This window comes from Fistularia commersonii, chromosome 15 (genome assembly GCF_037954325.1).
Source record: "Fistularia commersonii isolate RoL2024-O1a breed Wild chromosome 15, RoL_Fcom_v1.0, whole genome shotgun sequence".
NCBI classification, from domain to species: domain Eukaryota; kingdom Metazoa; phylum Chordata; class Actinopteri; order Syngnathiformes; family Fistulariidae; genus Fistularia; species Fistularia commersonii.
In genome coordinates, this window is record NC_141298.1 from 12,909,043 (window position 1) to 12,926,977 (window position 17,935).

Sequence of the window (17,935 nt, forward strand, 5' to 3'; positions counted from 1 at the left end):
GAGAGAAGAATAAATCTACAACAAATTGATAAGTACTGAATATACAGACTAATGCAAAGTAAAACAAGGTAATGATAAACAATGGGATCAGGACAGTGATTTATTCTAAAGAGGACCAGCCTGTGACAGGATGGATTTCCTTAATCTGACTTCAGGATGGTCAGGATTTTCCACGATGGATGAGTTTGTTCAGTGTCGTCTCCGCCACTGTTTCAAAGGTCTCCAGCTAGACAGTTTACAGAGCCTACCTTCTTAATAATCCTATTAAGTCCGGCTGTTACTGGGTCTGATGCCACTGCCCCAACAAATAGCAGCATAGAATATGACGCTGACAACCACAGACTGGTAGAACATCAACAATTTGGTACACAGCTTCAGTGCGGGTACTTGTAATTGTTCATCACCCCCCATCCCAAATTCCACAGGTGCTAGGAAGGCATCCTGTATATATTAGTATATATTATATATTGTATATATTAGTATACAAGCACAGCTCACTGTTTGCAGTGAACGGAGAGGCTCTTAAACATGCAGTATAGTGACAATAAAGGGCGTTCTAGTCTATTCTACTTTGACGATGGTGCTACAGAATGTGAAATGCTGCTCTCTAGTGTTTCCCTGTGTGTTAAGTTTCAAGTTCTGAATACACACAGAAAACCTAAACATCTCCCAAGCATCTAGCCCTGCGACCTTTGAACCTGGTCTCTTGTACACACAGTATATCCACCTCCCTCCTCTGCATCGTGTCAACCAACTCATGCCTTCCTGTCATCGTTCCAAATTTAAAAGTCCGCACTCTCCTGCTTTCCTTTTCTCTCTGCTTACCTACATGCCTTCCTTCTATGTTCTAAGCACAGATGGTGATTGTTGTTAACTTGGGTGTCAACCAATCCAGTATGAAAATCATACATTTGATTTGCATATTAGTTTGTCAGTGGTTTTATGTTGGATGCCCTTCCTGACACAACCTTCTGTATTTACCTGGGTGTTTACAAGAAAATGCTTATGCCCCCTTGAGGATCGCAGTAGAATATTGACCCAGATCTGAAAAATCCCAATATATTAAAATCTTACTTGCACTAGTCCTGCATTTCTTGCTTGTACAATATTTCATTTAATATAAATATAATCTTTTGTTTAATCACGTACAGAGGAGGGCTAGTGAATATATTGGTAGGGTTAAAGGTTCAAACTGCCAGGCAGGAGGCCTGGAAAGCGAGGATTGAAGGATGTAGTGAAAGAGGACAATGTTAGTCAGTGAGAGAAGAGGAAAAGGAGAATAGGATTATAAGGAAGAAGTTTATTTCCTGTGGCGACCCTGAAGGGGATCAGCCAGAAGAAAAGTACCAAATGTGTCCTTGGTTCTTTTTACAGAGTACCCAGACTTTTATCAGCCCTGTTTTATAATGACATGTATATGTATTTTTGTGTGTCTGTGTGTAAAAGGTCTGACTTAGAACCTACCTTCTTTGGCTCAATGGAAATAAATGTAAATCATGGCCAAAGCTGTTGTTTCATAAAACCCCTCGATGAGCCATTGAGTTAACCTTCCCACTTACCCTCACACTTTCATGCACTACATGAATGTTATATTCATCCACAGGTTGTCACAGTTGTGTCTTCACGTGGCTCGATTCACAGAGGTTTCATGTATACGGTTTTGATATTTTCAATTAGCTAATGTAAAGATGAATTGCATCACCTACAGTAGCTAATATATAGCTTTTCAGACGAATGTTTATAATTTTAGCAGATACAACTAACCTTTTAGCTTAAGTTTTATAAATGTTTGATGAAGTGATATTTACTAATGTTGTCCAGTTTATCCTCAAAATAAAAAATCTGGTGATCATTTAGCTGAACACACTTCCTTGTCATGGAAAGGTGATGGAATGAAACTAATATGATGCTACCCAATGTTGTTTGTTTATAGAAAAAGCATTCTTTGCACAATAAATATTGCACCAGAAATAACCACTAAAGCATGTGTATTCGCATGCCAAAAAACAGTATTTTATACTGTATAAAGGTAAATTAAAATCGTCATATTCAAGTTACTAGAGACAATGAGTGACAACAATTACCGGTAGAACTTATTTTTTACAGTCAACTACATTTAGGAAAATGCATAGGATAAATGACATGAATTAATTGATTAGAAGACCTAAATACTTTAGCAGATCAATCTTTGTCAGAATTAAGAATTTCTGGATTGTTGTAACATGACCACATCATTTTAGGGGAATGTCACATGAACACAGATCACTTTTCTCAATAGCTGTACTAACAACAAAAAGCAGATTTTTCCATCAATGTTTCCTGTCAGTGGCTTTGGATTAGTTTCTTCTCTCCGTATTAAAGACCGGAGCCTCTGACAGCGAATAGACGGAAAAGTGCGAATATCTTTGCTGACTTCCTCATTTCAAACTGAAGGAACTCTTCTATCTAATTTAATAACAAGGCAAAAATTGTTGCCTTATTTTTCCCCACCTTATTCTGATTAAAATTGCCCTTTGAGATAAGTATATAATTAATGTTACAATGAGAAAAAGACCATCTTGTGCATTTTACTACTGTAAAAAAATGTTCACTGTGGCCATATTGGAGGAAATACTGCCTTTCCATCAATCATCAAGTATAACACCGATTTTGTTTGTGTGATTAAATGAATTATGTCAGTGTCTCAGGAAACTAACAAACAAAAAGACATGCATTATTTCTGGTGAAACCATTTTATTTTATTTAGAGGTAATCATATAAATAAGGGGAGCAAACACATTGACATGTCACAGGAAGTCAGGACATAAACCAAACAGGTCACCCATTCAATATAAGCCCAATTGTATAACATTTCATTATTTCAGGAAATATGTCACATTTCAAACAACAACAACACACACTTGAGAGATTTTCAGTTTTGAAATAAATAATATTGTTAAGATGCCCAACCTCATTTTCCTTCTTCTAGCTTTAGCTTAACAAATTCAAGTGCAACCCTCCAACGGTCACTCTTTGACAGCTGATTGGTAATTTATGAGGGAATCTGCTTTATCTTCATGTCCGGACGGGTCAGAGGTCAGGCAAGTGCTGTGGATAATTATGTGACCATGTACTCCTGGCGTTTGTTAAGCCTGACCTGGCAGAGTGAGATGGCGCCCACTGCCACGTAGATGGCAGCTGCAATAAAGCAGTTGATGCTGACCTGGTTGTACAAATTGTAGATATTCTGAGGGGGAGTTTTGCTGCAAGAGAGACAGACGAGCACGTAAGCACAATTATGATCGAAAGACGCTGTATTACTGTAGAGGATAGAGAATGACCGCACTCCACGGGGATCTCAACATATTAAATCATTTACATCTTCAGCAATTTTGTGTCTTCATTTTTTAAAATGATTTTTCCAATTCTCCACATGATTAGTATTTAACTTGAAAATTTGAGGGTTTATTGAAAGTGATGGAAAATAAGAAAGAGTACGTCAATAAATACATGTACATAATAGATGCTGATAATCTTTAGTTATTTAATACTCTGTAAGAAATGAGTTAATTACTTTTTTTCTGATAAAAGTTCTGAGTTCAAAGTATATGTGTAATATATATACATATATTTCTCAAACTAGTATTTTTAATGCAGTGTTCAGATGCTTTTTACTTTCAAATATTTAGATTAATATAGCAATACCATTCTAGTGGAGGAAGTAATATATGTATATATATTTCTCAAACTGTGTATTTTTAATGCAGTGTTCAGATGCTTTTTACTTTGAAATATTTAGATTGATATATCAATACCATCCTAGTGGAGGAAGTAAGACCAAAATAACCCTGTAGTACCAAGCTGTTGCAATAGTTTGGTGTTTTATTAAAAACAAACTGATTAGAGAGATATATATATTTTCTAATTTCTTTTTTCATAGGACAGTGACAGATAAGTGTTGGCTGGCAAAAGGCTATTAACTGTGTGACTCACTCATTACGAATGTCCTCCTCGGTAAATGGCACGTCCTCAATCAGCACAGCCGATTTGGCGCTGAAGAAGATTCCCAGCATTGCCTGCAACAAGGAAATCCCCTTCAGTATCCACAAATTTGACATTGGTGGGTGACAGATTGGTGTAAGATTTGGTGTAAGATAAGATAAAATAAGCGATTCCTTTTTGTCCAGTAGTAGGAAAGGTTCAGCTAATATTCTAAAATCAAGTGCATATTATAGGACAACAGTAAACATAAGACAGGAAAAAAGGGAAAAAAACTGTATTATCAAGGACAGCGACCTCGGACAATTGTGAGCGGCCTTCTGTCTCGACCAATCGGGGTGAAAAAGAGACAAACAGAAAGAGAGGGGAGGGGAGATAAATAAGAAGGAAGAGTGTGATCAAGACAGGCGCATATGAGGCCTTCTGGAACGACACTAGCAGCACTCTGTCTGAAAGTCGCTTTTTTTCAGAAAAAAAAAAAAGTCACTGAAGTCGCGAAATCTAAAGACAAAGTCAAGCTGAGACAGGAATGCACAGCAGGAATGCTCTGAGAGGACATGCAAATTTGATCAGCGGTCAATGTCCCGTCAGGCTCTGCACCAGCTAGAAGCAGAGAAGTAGCACATTGTAATGTTGCCCATTGAAGACAGCGTGACAAAAGACATGCGAGCACATAACGTTTTTATCCATTTGTCCATTTGACAGCAAAGTGAGGAGAAATAATGTGCCAGTTCAGCTTGAGCTTTTCCAGGATATTTTACTATTTTCCCCCAGCTTTAACTGTTTTTCATGACCGGAAAAATTGGTAAATCATTTTCTACATACCCAGGCATGGGAACCCTGTAAGAGCTAGATAGTTAAAGAGATAGATAGTTTCGCTAGATGATTAACAGAGAGATAGAAATGTAGATAGATGGATAGAATGTAAAAAAACAAAACAAAAAAAAAAACCCACAGGATTGAATTAACTGGTTGTCATAAGAGAACTAGAAAAGAAAAACATGTAATGCAACATGGCTGCTCTTCTTCCTTCAGCTTCTCCCCAATGTTGCAGGTCTGTTTCCATCTTCCCCTATCCTCTGCATCTTCCTCTACCTGCAGGTCCTCCTTTACCACATCCACAAATCTCCTCTTCTCCTATTCCCATTGCCAGGCAGCTATATCTCTGACATGCTTTTACCAACATACTCTTTCTCTCTCCTCTAGGCACTCCATGGTGAACCGTGGTCTAGGATTTGGAGGTGCTGATCCTCATCCCGGCCACTTCACATTCGGCTACGAATGGTGATTTGGAGATCACGGTCCGATGAAGCTAACAGAACCACATCAGCTGCAAAAAAGCGAAATTGAATACCCTCGACACCCTGGCTGCGCAAAGAAGGGTTGTCTATAAAAGTTATGGACAGAGTCGATGACAAAGGGCAGCCCTGGCGGACTCCAACTCTCGCTGGAAACGAATCTGACTTCAAAATGGCAATGCGGATCATCCAACGACCAGACTTTTGTATTCCAGGGTTTGGCACCCCAGTCTTCTGGAGTGCCCTTACAGGATTCTCCTCGGCACATGGCCTTCTCCAAGTCTACAAAACACATGTAGACTGGTTGGGCAAACTCCAATGTGCCCTCAAGGACCCTGTTGAAGGTATAGAGCGGGGCAACTGTTTCACGACCAGGACGAAAACCGCACTGCTCCTCCTGCGTCCGGGTTGTTCAACGACCTGGTGGACCGTCCTCTCCAGCACCCCCCGAATAGACTTTTTCAGGGAGACTGGAGAGTGTGACCCCCCTGTAGTTGGAGCATACCTTCCAATCCCCCTTTTTAAAGAGGGGGATCACCACCCCTAAGGACACCCTTACAACATCCAAAACCTTAAGATAGTCAGGATGGATTTTATCCATCCCGGCCCCTTGCCACTGAGGAGTTTGCCCCCAAAATAGGAGAGTCCTCTCTTAAGTCCCCCGATTCTGCTTCCTCATTGGAAGGCATGTCGTTGGGATTGAGGGGACTTTAGAAGTCTCCTTCCATTGACACAAAAAGCCACCATAACCTAGAACAGCTAAAAACCTAGCAGTTACATTCAGAAACTCCCCATTTGTCATTAAAACAGAAGAGGCTTCTCGGATGAGAGGTGAAGAAATTCACGTCCAGTTGCCAAGACAAAAAGTGCAAATAATTCATAATATTTTAATATTCTTATTTAAGAATGACACGCTCAGATGTAATTTCTTCCCCATTTATACAAGGTTGTAATGACTAGTAATCAATATAGGTTTAATTTAATTGTTCTTAATTACCATTAAAGGAGAGGTGAAATTGATGGTACTTTGAACAACTATCATTTTATCATAAAAGATTAGACCTGTTCGAGATAAAACCATTATTTTCTCCCGCACCGAACAAATTTAAAATGCCTTCGTTTTGACTTTAAAAAAGTTTTATGTATAGTATGACACATCAGGGTGAGGAAGGATTAATGTGACACATCCAAGACATTTGTATGAATTGTAAGGTTTATCTTTCAACACAAATGGGTACATTTTTATCCATCTATCCATCCATCCATACCTCCCTCTTCTGCATCTTCTATCCTGCATTCGGGGTCATTTTTTTCCCCCAATTAATCTGATGCATGTTTTTGGGTACATTTTTATTTACATTTAAATTGAGAAGCATGATTGGGCTTCGAAACATTGTATTACAAAGGTTAACATGACATTTATGAACGGGATTTTGACTTTGATTCGTGGTATAAATGTATGAAATAAATATTTTTGTGGATCGTCACATGATACAGTTAACAGTCAACGGTAGTGAAAAATCTCGAAATATGAGGCATTTTTATTGGATTTTTTAAGTTTTCATCGATAATCTTAACACACAATGACCTTAAATGACTGATCATTTTTAATCGATGGGCCAATTCATTTGCGCCGAAAATCAATCAGGACCCGAATTATCTTCATTAACACCACAAACATATAATTAACACAAGATTGGGATGAATTTAACTGTATTTTATTTTAACAGGGAAAAGTTATTACCCTAACAATTGAAACGTTTATCCAAAAGGGAGTTGCGGTCGTGGACATTATAATGAATGAGTATTTGAGCGATCGCGTTTATAGGTTTCCGTTTATTGGCTTTTTTTTAAATTAACCACATAAACGTATAGCTTGGATCACAAAATATCCACCAATTACTTAAATAACGATAATTTTGAAAGGCCTGCACGTCGGATCTTACCAGCATGATGACTCCCCAGATACTGAGCACTATCCCGCAAGCAGCCATCTTCGGCCCGCAGAAGAGTAGCGACGGCATCCCTGTCTCGGATGTACAGATCGATCAGATCCAGCTATTATTTCCGATGACTTAAATGTACAAACTGTGCATAGAATAGCAAAAACGAGGCGACAATGTCAGCTGATCTATCGTCGTGTTTGTTTGTTTTTTCCCCACTTAGCAGAATTCGGTTCCAAGCGTCGCCCTCAATGAGGAAACCAATGAAAATAATCCAATATGTCCCGCCTTGTTTCTGAAACTAGCAAATAAGGTACCGAATCCAATCTCGCGGGATATTCCGTTTACACTGTCTGTCTTTGTTGTAAATAAGTCATAAAAACTTCCCCTTAATTTATTGTCCTCTGTGGTGTAGTCGAACGTATTTCTTCTTACAAATGTGTTTTTTCTCTTTTGGCGTATTCGTATTCTTTATAGACGCTCGCTAACGATATTGACTAAGCTAACGTAACAGAAGCTAACTTTAGCTAGTAGCTGTCCGATATTTTGAGTTAAAAATACTCAAACCTTTGTTGCCTTTTTTTTTGTAACCGATATGACTTCTGCGTCTGCTAAAGTAAGTTTTTGAATTTTTGTTTGTAAGTTTTTGAACTGAGAGTAGACACCTGTTTTCTGTAGTCACCTATTTTCTAAGATGAATACTGTGGACGAAACTATATTTCGATCTTTCTCCAAAAACTCTTAGATATAAACTGGGCAATAATTTTGTGCCAATAACTTATTCCTTAATCGAGTAATGTCTAGAACTTGAGAATCGTTATATAGTTAATGCACACATTTTTGTTATTGCAGTACTCAATAACAAACACATCAGACCATAGGTGCAGGAGAAACGGTAGATCATGGATGGATTGAGAATTACATCAAATTAATTAATCAGATTGTTATGTTTTACTCAGTCACATTTGTTGTCGGCATACATTAACCACACAAAGAATATGAGCTGGCCACAAAGTAGTGTGAAATGTGTTGAGTTCACCTCTTTTCAAATACTGGAAATATTCATAAACGTGTGGTTTCTGATAGTAAATTGCGAAATCTACTTTGAAATTCACACATTGTCCTACATAATGCGTACCTACGTTAATGTAAATACATAAGATACCATAGAGCTATAAAGTATGCTGTGTATATGCACAAGATAAGAATTCAGTAATGTGTAAAGTGTAATGTTTACTCAGGGTATGTCTTTAAAATGAAATTCTATGCTACTTTTATGCAGTAAGATATTTTTAAAAACTTTGCAAGTATTTGAATAGATATATGTGGGCCTAAGTCAGATTCAAAAACTGCTGCAGAATGAATGATGGTTTCACACTTTTATCTGAGATCATTTTTGTGTTTCAAGACAAATGGATGTATAGATCTATGTACTGCATTCATTTATTTAGTATTTAGTATTTAAGCTACATCAAATGCCAATTATATTTCCGTCAAATAGGTCGGAGAGATATTTGCTGCAGCTGGCGCTGCCTTTACTAAGCTGGGAGAACTGACCATGCAGTTGCACCCAGTGTCCGACTCGAGCCCTGCAGGGTGAGACACACACACACACACACACACACACACACACACACACACACACACACACATACACACAAACAAACAAACACACGTGTTTACATGCACCAGGCAGTGCCCCTGGAGTTGGAGTGTGAAAAGTGTTGACAAACATTCAGGCAGCTGCATCATTTCATTATAGTCAAATACTGACAGACTTGTCCGTCTTGTCCACAGAGCCAAATGGACAGAAACGGAGATTGAGATGCTACGATTGGCAGTGCGGCGATTTGGTGACGACCTCAACAACATCAGTACTGTGATCAAAGATCGCACTGTGTAAGTACAACTGCTAATTTCATACCATGATACTGTTGGTAACTCTGTACCAATGCTGCTTTCGTAGACATGAAAGTTAGTGAAAAGTAAATTCAGTGTCATGAAGAAATGGATTTAATCTAAGACATAATTTTAACATCAGAAGAATGATGATTAAACCTTAGAAAGAAGTAAATTTTAATATCAAAAATACATTCCTTATCATCAAAATGTTGTCAGTTCATCGTCAGAAATTTGTTGATTTAACAACAGAACTATGTAATAATATTCCATTTTAGAGTGGAATGAAACCAGGTTGATGCGAACTGCTGGAATTTCGGAACAACTGATCACATTTTTGACCTAAATATTATCAGTTAATAATATTACAGTTTTTGTATTGGTTTACGCATTAATATCCTATGTGTGCAGCTGACTTCAATATATCACTTAACAAGCCAACTAAATATGTTAGATAGTCAAATGGTCTATAGCTCTTGCTATAGTGAAAATGTTATAATTGCCATGATTGTAACACATTGTAGAAGACTGCCTCCAAATCCTCTGCCAACATAAAGGCTGCTGTCTAGGGTTAGTTCATGAGAAGAGGGGAGTGACAGGATTTATGTAGATGGAAATAAACCAAATGGGTATTAGAAAGTGTCACTCTTTTATCTATCAGTCATGGAAAGATGCAAGTGTGTGGTAACATGTTGAAAATCAGCATCATACTCGAAGAAGGAGAGTAGGAAGGCATGTTTGTAAGCAGAGAGACAAAAGGAGAGGCAAGAGGCTTGGACTGAGAATATGGACTGTGAATATTGGGATGATGATGGGAAAAGCTAGAGAGTTGCTTGACATGATGCAGAGAAAGAGGAAAGATACACTGAGTGTCTAGAAGACCAGGTGGAAAGGTAGCAAGGTGAAGGACGAGATTGTTAGGAATGTCACAGAGGTAAAAAGTGTCAGATTGAGTCTGAAGCAAGAAATTGAAGCTGTGATGCTTGGTGCTGTCAGTGGTTATACCCCACAGGTTGGATGTGAGTTAGAAAAGAAGGAGAAATTTTGGAGTGAGTTAGACTAAGTGATGCAGAATATCCCCAGAGGTGAGAGAGTGGTGATTGTTGCAGACTTCAATTAACAAATTTAGCCAGACAGCACAGGATGGTGGTGTGTAGGGGGACCGGTGGCAAGGAAGATGAAGAGGACAAATGCAGAGCAGAGATCATAGTGGTGCAAGCTGATAAAGGAGGATTCCCTACTGCAAATGTGATCAGGGAGAGAGTTAGGAGAGCATTTGGGGTGTCACTTGGAAGGAAAGTGCATAAGGGGACTTGGTGATGGAATGAGTCAGTGCAGGAGTATACAGGGAAAAAGAAGTGGAATACTGAGTGGACAGAAGACAATATACAACAGTACAGGGAGATGCTGCGCAAAGTGAAGATAGATGGGGCAAAGGCCCCCAAAAAGGGTATATTATGACTTGTATGCTAGGTTGGAGGGAGTATAACAGAGTTATACATGCTGGGGAAAAAGAGAGATGGGAAGGACGTGCTGCAAGTTCGGGTAATTAAAGATTGAGAGGGAAATAAATGGACAGCTGCCAGATGTTTGATGGGAAGCTGGAAAGAGTACTTTGAAGAGCTGATGAATGAGGAAAATGAAGAGAAAACTAAAAGTAGAAGAGTTAACCATTGTGGACCGCAAACTAGCAGACAAGTAAAGGTGAAGTGAGAAGGGTACTGAAGAGTGGGAAGGCAGATGGTCCTGATGATACCTGTGGAGGTGTGGAAGTGTGCCATGTTAACAGAGCCGTCTTCTTCTACAGCGCTCAGATAAAGAGCACCGTCAAAAGGAAGTTGTACGAGGACAGCAGAGTACCGATTTCCTCTGAATCCCCAAAGAAGACCATCAAGACAAGTGCTGTTGCTTTGGTGCCTGCACCAGCTTCTGCTGCTCTCCCAATGGTATCTGTGCCAACCTCGCAGGTCGCAGTGGCAACGGGGATGCAGAACAGCTCCTCTCTCACCCCTCCCATTAAAAAGCAGAAGACAGCAGGTGAGACACAACCAAAAGTATTTCAGGTTTTCAGAAATTTCAGATCGAAAGGTCCACTTGTTTTTCCTCTTTGAAATAAAAGCAATTTTACAGATCATCGCTGATATAGCACTTTATAGCCTTGACTTTGACACTTTATATTTTTATTTGTATTTCTTATGCTCTTATGCTTCTACTATTATCTATTATTGTTATGTTTTACTTGAAACTATCACACAACAATTTCCTTTGGGATAAATAAAGTTGTTCTTATTCTTATTCTTATTCTGATAAGTTTGAAAAATAAATACTCCTAAGTATATCCAATATACTGTATAAAATTCATGATGCCCATACAAAGTATTCACCCCTTTTGAATATCCCTTTTGTTGCTTTTTGAAATGAAATCATGGTCAATATGATTAGTTTTTTTGTCGGGGGGAGTTGACAAGAAACTTCCTTCCTGTTAAAGTGAAAACAGATTTTCACACGCTATTGTCCATCTATCTATCCATCCGGCTATCTTCTTCCACTTAAATGGGGATGGGTTGGAAGGGCAGCAGCTGAAGCAGGGAGGCCCAGACTTCCCTCTCCCCGGCAAAATGGACTGCCGGTCCACAAAACGGTTGTAAAAGGACCGAACAGCCCGTATCACAGTATCATCTGGTATCCCATAACTCCAGAACAATCCCCCAGAGCTTTTTCTCACTCTACAAAACACATGTAGAGCAAACTCCAATGCACCCTACAGGACCCTGCTGATGGTTTAGACGCAGTCAGCTGTTCCGCAACCAGGACGAAAAGTATACTGCTCCTACTAAAGCTGAGGTTCAACTGTCTGATGGACTCTCTTCTCCAGGACATCCAAATAGACCTTTCCAGGGAGCTGATAAATGTGTTCCCCTGTAGTTGGGACACATCCTCCGATCCCCCTTGGCATAAAGTGTTTTGCTTAAATATTCATATGATGCTGTAGTGTTACAATTAATGAAACGAAGATCATCTGAGTGCAGAGGATATGCGTCAGGTGATTGTAGTCACAAAAACACCTGTGCTTTGGAGTTCAGATCTCTGGTTCATCAGTATTCCTGCTACAATTGCAACATGAAGACAAAGGAACACTCAAAACTTCTCAGAAAACATAATTGAAAATTTAAGACAGGAAATCACTACAAGATTTCCAACTAACTTTCGTGGAATTCAACTAAATCAGTTAAATTGAAAAAAGAGTATGGCGCATGATATATTTTCAAGCAAAACCACAGCACCAAGCAAACCGCGAAAGCTACACAGAAATGTTTTAAAGACAAGGTGAATGTTTTGGTGTAGCCAAGTCAAAGCCCAGATCCAATCGTGAATTCGTGGTTGAACTTAAGAGAGCTGTTCATACCTGATTCCCCAAGAAACCAGGCAATGCTTGAGTTGTAATGCAAGGAAGGACAGTGAAAAATTGAATTGTCTAGATGTGCCAGTCTGATAGAGCCTGAATCACTACTGTTATTGCAGTTGAGGGTGTGTCTACTAGATTCTTACCTGAAAGAGAAGAATACTTATGCAGTTGATTACTCTACCTTGTGTAATTTTAATTGACATTGTTTGGAAAAAAAATCTCTATTTCATATTCGTTCAATATGCTATTCCTACCTGACACTTTGTTCTTTGTAACATACTTATGCCGCTGTGAAAAGGACTGTTACCAATAAAAAAAATGCTCGACAGGTATTAGCAATAATAATAAAGAAACTTGCCTCATTAAAAGTTTTTTTTTTTGCTCTGATCCAACAACCTGAATTTATATTGATTGTGATTTCTTTTCTAAAAGCAAAGGGTTGAGGGGTTGGGTGAATACTTTTTATAAGCATTGTGTGTGTACATTTTTGGCTAAAATATTCAGACATCCTGCGGACGTGTTTCTTCCTTTCTGTAACTGCTTGCACATTTTCTTGTTGATTTTCTGGTCCCCAAATGTAGATTTTTCGAGATTACTATCTGGGGATTTTTTATTTTTTACCCATTTTTAGGCAAATCTTTTCTAATGGATAGTTTTTTAAATGTATGTTACATTATTGGCCAGCTTTTTGAAAACCAGTGATTCAAAATAATTACTTGAAACCAATGTGTGTCTTTTTTTCTTTTCCCCCTAGCCACTGAGCAAAATTTTCTGCATCAAGTTCTCCAAAGATGGCTTTCTTTCACTAGAATAAGTCTCCTCTTTCCCTGCTGCTGAAATGTTTTGATTTCGTGAACAGGAAGTGAATCTGTATCTCCTCCAACCCTCACATTTCCCTTTCCTGCCTGCAGATGTGACGCTCAGTGCTTTGAATGACTCCGATGTAAACAGCGACCTGGTGGACATCGAAGTGCTCGGTGACAGTTCCAACAAGAAGCTAAACTTTGACCAAGGTGAATTCCTCTTTTTTGTTATGATACAAGGACGAAGCATTTTATCTATAATGGCTGTTACTGAAAACTAGAACCTTGGGGCTTGCAATTCAATTTTTTTTAGATAAAACTGCAAAAACCTACATTGCATTCTTTTGTTTTGGGGACCACCATATATTTTTTAATATTGATATGTTTTCCATGCTTAAAGGTTAGGGTTTAGCTGGAAATAAAAGTTAAAAATGTCGTTTTTGTGTTCTTTTCTTTCAGTGATGATGCCAAAATAATTTATTTATTGTTTCCTCAGAGAGCCTTAACTTGGACTCCAGCCTCATTATGAATTCCAGTGATCTTCCTCTTCTCTCCCGCTGACCCAGAGACCAGCCATACAAGCATGTGTTTTCTTAGACTTTATTTTTCATTTTTATTAGGGAGGTATTCAATGTTTGACAATAAGAGAAAAATCCAGATCGCTAACAATAAATATATGTAGAAATACTGACATAACTTAGACATTCATGCCAGCAAGATAAAAATAAAACACAGAAAATATAAATAGTTGAGTTTCTTTTCCATATTGCACTTCGTTTTATTTTACTTGGAACAATCTTTAAACAAAAAAAAAGAAAATGAACAGAATATGTTACGTATAGGAATGTGTCCAGTAAATCTGCAATGGCCCAATATTGTTGACAGATTAACATAATCAGAAATCTGGTCTGCCGGGGCTGAAAAACCTGATGTATTTTGTCCACTGCTTAAATGTATCAGACTATTTTCACAGAAAATTATTTTCTCTCCATTGTGTAAATTTCACGCAGAATTTCAGTGTCTTAGTTTGTAACCAATTTGTGGTCAGTGCTTTTCTTGCCCCAGCAAGCAATGCTCTCATTAAGTATTTATAGATTAAATATTTAATGACGAAATTCCCTCTATTGATCTGAGATCATAGTTTTCCACTGTAAGATACATTTTCTCCTTCATCCGCAGCTTCCACCATTCCCCCATTCCTTTCCATTTACTCCCAACATATTGGATTTTTAAGTTCAGGGAGCTCTGAAAACTTTTACATAATCCTGATATTATTCCACTTCTACCCCTAGACTTACAAAAAAAGATATGTCATTGTCTACTTTTTCTTTTCCTTCATTCATACTGTAATTTCCATTATCCAATGCATTACTTGTCGTCTAAGACGACTTGGTTCTTCAGTCCATGATCTTTTAAATGTATTTTTCTTTGAGTAACAGTATATTGTTAGCCTTATCCATGTTCTATATTTAATATCTTTCCTGTTTGGGATGAAATACACATAGTATCACACTAGTGTAGTATTTTATGAGCTCCCAAAGTTTTACAATTTCCTGAGAAAGATCAACCCTTTGGTAATTTATTGAAGTGTTGTCAGAGCTCAAGGCGTATTTTGTCAAGTGATGGTTTTGTGAGTTGAAATTGAAAGTGGGTAAAAAGTTGTTTTTTTTCTTACTTACACCCTGTTAACTTATACCCTGATAAGCGACCAAATTTCTGCTTCGATTCCATAAATATTGGTAGAGACACTGAAGTTTTGGTCAAAAATATTAACACGTCACCTGCAAATGGATATTTTAGGATTCGATCCTGGTATATTTATGCTTTGATCTCTTTCTTTTGGCTGATCTACTGACTGAGGGGAAATAAAGAGGGCAAAGAGAGGTGGACAACAGGGGAAAGCCTGCATATATGAGGCTTTTAATGCTAATGACTTTGAGATCACCATTAATCTTCATCTTTGCTGTTGGATTTGAATATATTGCTTGTAAGGCTTTAAGGGTTTAATGGAAACCAAATTTGTCTAAAACCTTACACCGGAATATCCATCTGACTCAGCTTGTGTCTCATTTTCATGTATATGCCATCTTATGTGGAACTTCCAACTTGAACCATTGTGTTAGTGTGATGGATAAATCCTATCTGGTCCGAGTGAATGGCTAATAATAACATAAATATTTTATAATCCACAAATACTGATACGGGATGACTGTTCACAATTCTTTGACTGGTTTACATTATCAGGGTTTTCTCATCTACATTTCTTGGGTGGTGCAGATGGACAAATAATTTTCCCCTTAAATCTTATTTATATGCATCACACACCATGGGAGGAGATAATTCTCAATTATTATTATTCTTTTTGAGGTAAGTTTCTATCTCCTGCGTTTTTTTTTTTTTTTTCCACTAACGGATTAATTTCAATTTTCCCTGGCAAATCATCAGAAACACTTCTTATTCCCATATCACTATTGAATTCTGGTCTGGACCCTCTCAATATATGTCAAAACAATTTTCAAGTAAATGGATTATTGTGCTGAGAGAAAGGTGAGGTCAATGGCCAGCTGGGATGAGATCTTTCAGAACATCTGATATATGTACGTATTTAATTTTGGTTTGAGAAGACACTGCCAGTCTCTATTCCATGTCCCGGCTGAATAAGCAGAATAAATACGTGTCTTAATCCTCCCCTTCTCAGTTTTACATGTTCTATGTCTGTCAGGTGCGCTTTTTTGCAGACAAACCACTGATGCTCGTTTCCTTAGTTTTGATAGTGTTTTACTTATTTTATTTATTTCAACCTGGTTTAAGACAAACCAGTTTTAAATAGTAATGTGCTTGTTTTGGTATTTATTGTGTCCTTCAGTTGGAGTTTGCACGAGGAAATTCTCACAGATTAAATCACAAATATTTATTTCCCCCATTTAAGGATTTAATGGTCTTGAAAGTTTTAGTGAAACTGAGAGGTGAACACCTATTCTAGTTTCATAGATAAGGTGAATTATAACAGAACTGTGTTTCTAAAAGTCTGGCCATTTGAAAAAAAAATTTTTTTGGTTCTCATATTTTGGAAGAAGTTGGGAACAAAGCAAAAAAAAATGCATAAAACACTGAGGCAATATCACCAGCATAGCAACTAATTTCATCTCCTGCGGTTTCTTGATTTTACATTAGATTGGAATCTCTGAGGATCAATTAATTCTCTGTCAAGACATTTTCTAATCATTTAAAGTTTTAAAAAAACTGGGCAAACTTCAAATTTGAGGCCTCTGCCCAGAATGCTATTTTTTTATTTTACCTGTTAACCATACCACCACTTGATCACTGATTGTGCCTTCAAATCCCTTTGGAGCATTTATGCACTAATGTGCATACATATTTCCAGAATTACTTTTACTTTTCCACTCTGTAGTAAAGACAAACCACGTGAAGGAGACATCAACCTAAAGATTAGCTCATAGCTGAGTTGATCTGCCCAAGAAAGAAACTGATTTTTTTTTTTAGACACTTCTAATACCTGGGAATAATTTGAAATGTCAAAAATCTAATGTTATTTTTGGCTTTCTTATTGTTGCTTTTCCTTGTTCCCCATTGTATTTAACCGTAGTTTGGTTTCGGACATGCAGCAAAAAGTAATAATTGCTAACAATTGTCTCATGTATAGTATGTATAGTTGCACCAAATATACATTACTGAATAGTAAAAACTGTTCGTTGGGTTTAAGTGCTATCAAAATGAATTTATCTTTCACATGTAATAAAAACTGACAATTTGGTTTTGATTTTTTTTTTTGTTACGGGCACTGATTTATAAACCTAAAAATTCTAATTTAATATATTTTCGGGGTTATTTCCCATATGACGTGCAAAACATCAGTATCATGCTCCTGAATTTAGACCTCAAGAGTTAGGCGGGATCACTTAATAAGTTCGCATTTAAAGACATCAAAAGGGCCTCTTCATGTGGCCAAATTCTATGGTTGCAATTTCGCGTCAGATCAAAATGCTGACGGATTTTCAGAGTAACAAGATTTTATGGGATTTTTTGAATGGGGAAATTCGAATTGAAATAGTCAAGAAAACCACACTGAAAAAAATACCTTATCAATTCTGGTTCGAAGAATCATCACAAAAAAGAAAAGAGTGATGGAAAATTTCATTCAACAGTTAAGTCAGTTATCATTTTCCAGAAGATAAATGTTACCAGATAGTGAACTTGAATATACTTTTATTATCAATTGCATAAAAATACATGTATTTGTGTTACATCAATAATTTGTGCAAAAGACAAATAATTAACCATTGACAGTTTCAATTTCTTATATGATGTGCTCCTAGTTCCCTTTATTGGCTCCAGTCACATTGTCCAGCAATCTTTTAACTGTTACTCTGCTAAGTCCTTATTTATTAGATCACTTTTGACCAGACAAAGATGCCTCAGCAACGTAAGAGCTTCAGTTTCAATTCACAGATTTGGAAAATGTCTGACAGTAAGTGCTTCACGTTTCTTTGAGACAGTCTGAAAGAAAACAATTTTAGAACACATTCATTTGAAACCATGAGATTTCGAATATAGCAAATTTTCAACTTTCCATGATCCTTAAGCCGT

General features: G+C 37.5%; 2 protein-coding genes across 3 annotated transcripts; one reads left to right on the forward strand and one right to left on the reverse strand.

Moving 5' to 3' along the window:
• Window positions 1-2,716: 2,716 nt before the first annotated feature.
• On the reverse strand, window positions 2,717-7,483 carry rnasekb (ribonuclease, RNase K b). The gene is made up of 3 exons (XM_086160934.1): window positions 7,223-7,483; window positions 3,973-4,055; window positions 2,717-3,242 (listed from the first exon to the last, which is right to left on the reverse strand). Exons 1-3 carry the CDS (start codon window positions 7,298-7,300, stop codon window positions 3,098-3,100), a joined length of 306 nt encoding a protein of 101 aa, XP_086017060.1. The 5' UTR covers window positions 7,301-7,483; the 3' UTR covers window positions 2,717-3,097.
• bacc1 (BPTF associated chromatin complex component 1) lies at window positions 7,411-17,098 on the forward strand. Of its 2 annotated transcripts, none has more exons than XM_086160933.1 (6): window positions 7,411-7,532; window positions 8,721-8,815; window positions 9,017-9,118; window positions 10,926-11,155; window positions 13,436-13,537; window positions 13,824-17,098. In XM_086160933.1, exons 2-6 carry the CDS (start codon window positions 8,778-8,780, stop codon window positions 13,886-13,888), a joined length of 537 nt encoding a protein of 178 aa, XP_086017059.1. In that variant the 5' UTR covers window positions 7,411-7,532; window positions 8,721-8,777; the 3' UTR covers window positions 13,889-17,098. The 2 variants fall into 2 exon arrangements, with proteins under 2 accessions (XP_086017059.1, XP_086017058.1); XM_086160932.1 differs by lacking the exon at window positions 7,411-7,532 and adding an exon at window positions 7,674-7,835.
• The last annotated feature ends 837 nt before the right edge of the window (window positions 17,099-17,935 follow it).

What these genes read in the sequence shown, in the direction of transcription:
- rnasekb (XM_086160934.1), bottom strand. Translation starts at nt 7,300, where the DNA reads ATGCCGTCGCTACTCTTCTGCGGGCCGAAGATGGCTGCTTGCGGGATA. An exon ending in TCTGGGGAGTCATCATGCTG is followed by an intron (nt 4,056 to 7,222) that starts GTAAGATCCGAC and finishes TCCTTGTTGCAG; the next exon opens with GCAATGCTGGGAATCTTCTT. An exon ending in GAGGAGGACATTCGTAATGA is followed by an intron (nt 3,243 to 3,972) that starts GTGAGTCACACA and finishes TCTCTCTTGCAG; the next exon opens with CAAAACTCCCCCTCAGAATA.
- bacc1 (XM_086160932.1), top strand. Translation starts at nt 7,815, where the DNA reads ATGACTTCTGCGTCTGCTAAA. An exon ending in TCCGACTCGAGCCCTGCAGG is followed by an intron (nt 8,816 to 9,016) that starts GTGAGACACACA and finishes TCTTGTCCACAG; the next exon opens with AGCCAAATGGACAGAAACGG. An exon ending in GAAGCTAAACTTTGACCAAG is followed by an intron (nt 13,538 to 13,823) that starts GTGAATTCCTCT and finishes TTGTTTCCTCAG; the next exon opens with AGAGCCTTAACTTGGACTCC.